General features: G+C 43.6%; 1 protein-coding gene across 1 annotated transcript in view; it reads right to left on the reverse strand.

Annotated features, from left to right (window-relative positions):
* Positions 1–404, reverse strand: part of LOC119589203 (vitelline membrane outer layer protein 1-like) — an 8561-nt gene that overhangs the window by 3165 nt on the left and 4992 nt on the right. The window contains exon 2 of the mRNA XM_037937801.1: positions 101–237. Coding sequence (XP_037793729.1) covers positions 101–237 — 137 coding nt within the window. The remainder of the gene's footprint in view (positions 1–100; positions 238–404) is intronic.

Below are 404 nucleotides of genomic sequence, written 5' to 3' on the forward strand. Positions count from 1 at the left end.
CCTACAATACAGCACATTTACAATAAGAATATAACCATAAGGTAACAAAGCACAACATTTAAACACATAAAAAAACACGGTTACGACACCATATTCAAACCTTGATCTGAAAGGCGTAGGCGAAAGTGCCGAGAGGACAATAAACCTGCGGTCCCCACTCGCCCCAGTTCATGGCCCAGTCCAGCGCCAGGGTGATGTGGGTTTCATCTCGGGGTTCTTCGTCGGCCGTACATGCACCTGGGTACGTGTGTAGTGGGGTAGTGGTTAGTTTGGCGTAAAAAAAAAAAGTGGGGGTGACGGTGATGGTTCTATTGTGTTGATACGGATTATAGTATTATTGCACTGATGGTAATAGCTGTATGATAGCATTATGGTTATGATTTACTGTGTAAGAGAAGAAAATC

Source organism: Penaeus monodon, chromosome 25 (assembly GCF_015228065.2).
Source record: "Penaeus monodon isolate SGIC_2016 chromosome 25, NSTDA_Pmon_1, whole genome shotgun sequence".
Taxonomy (NCBI): domain Eukaryota; kingdom Metazoa; phylum Arthropoda; class Malacostraca; order Decapoda; family Penaeidae; genus Penaeus; species Penaeus monodon.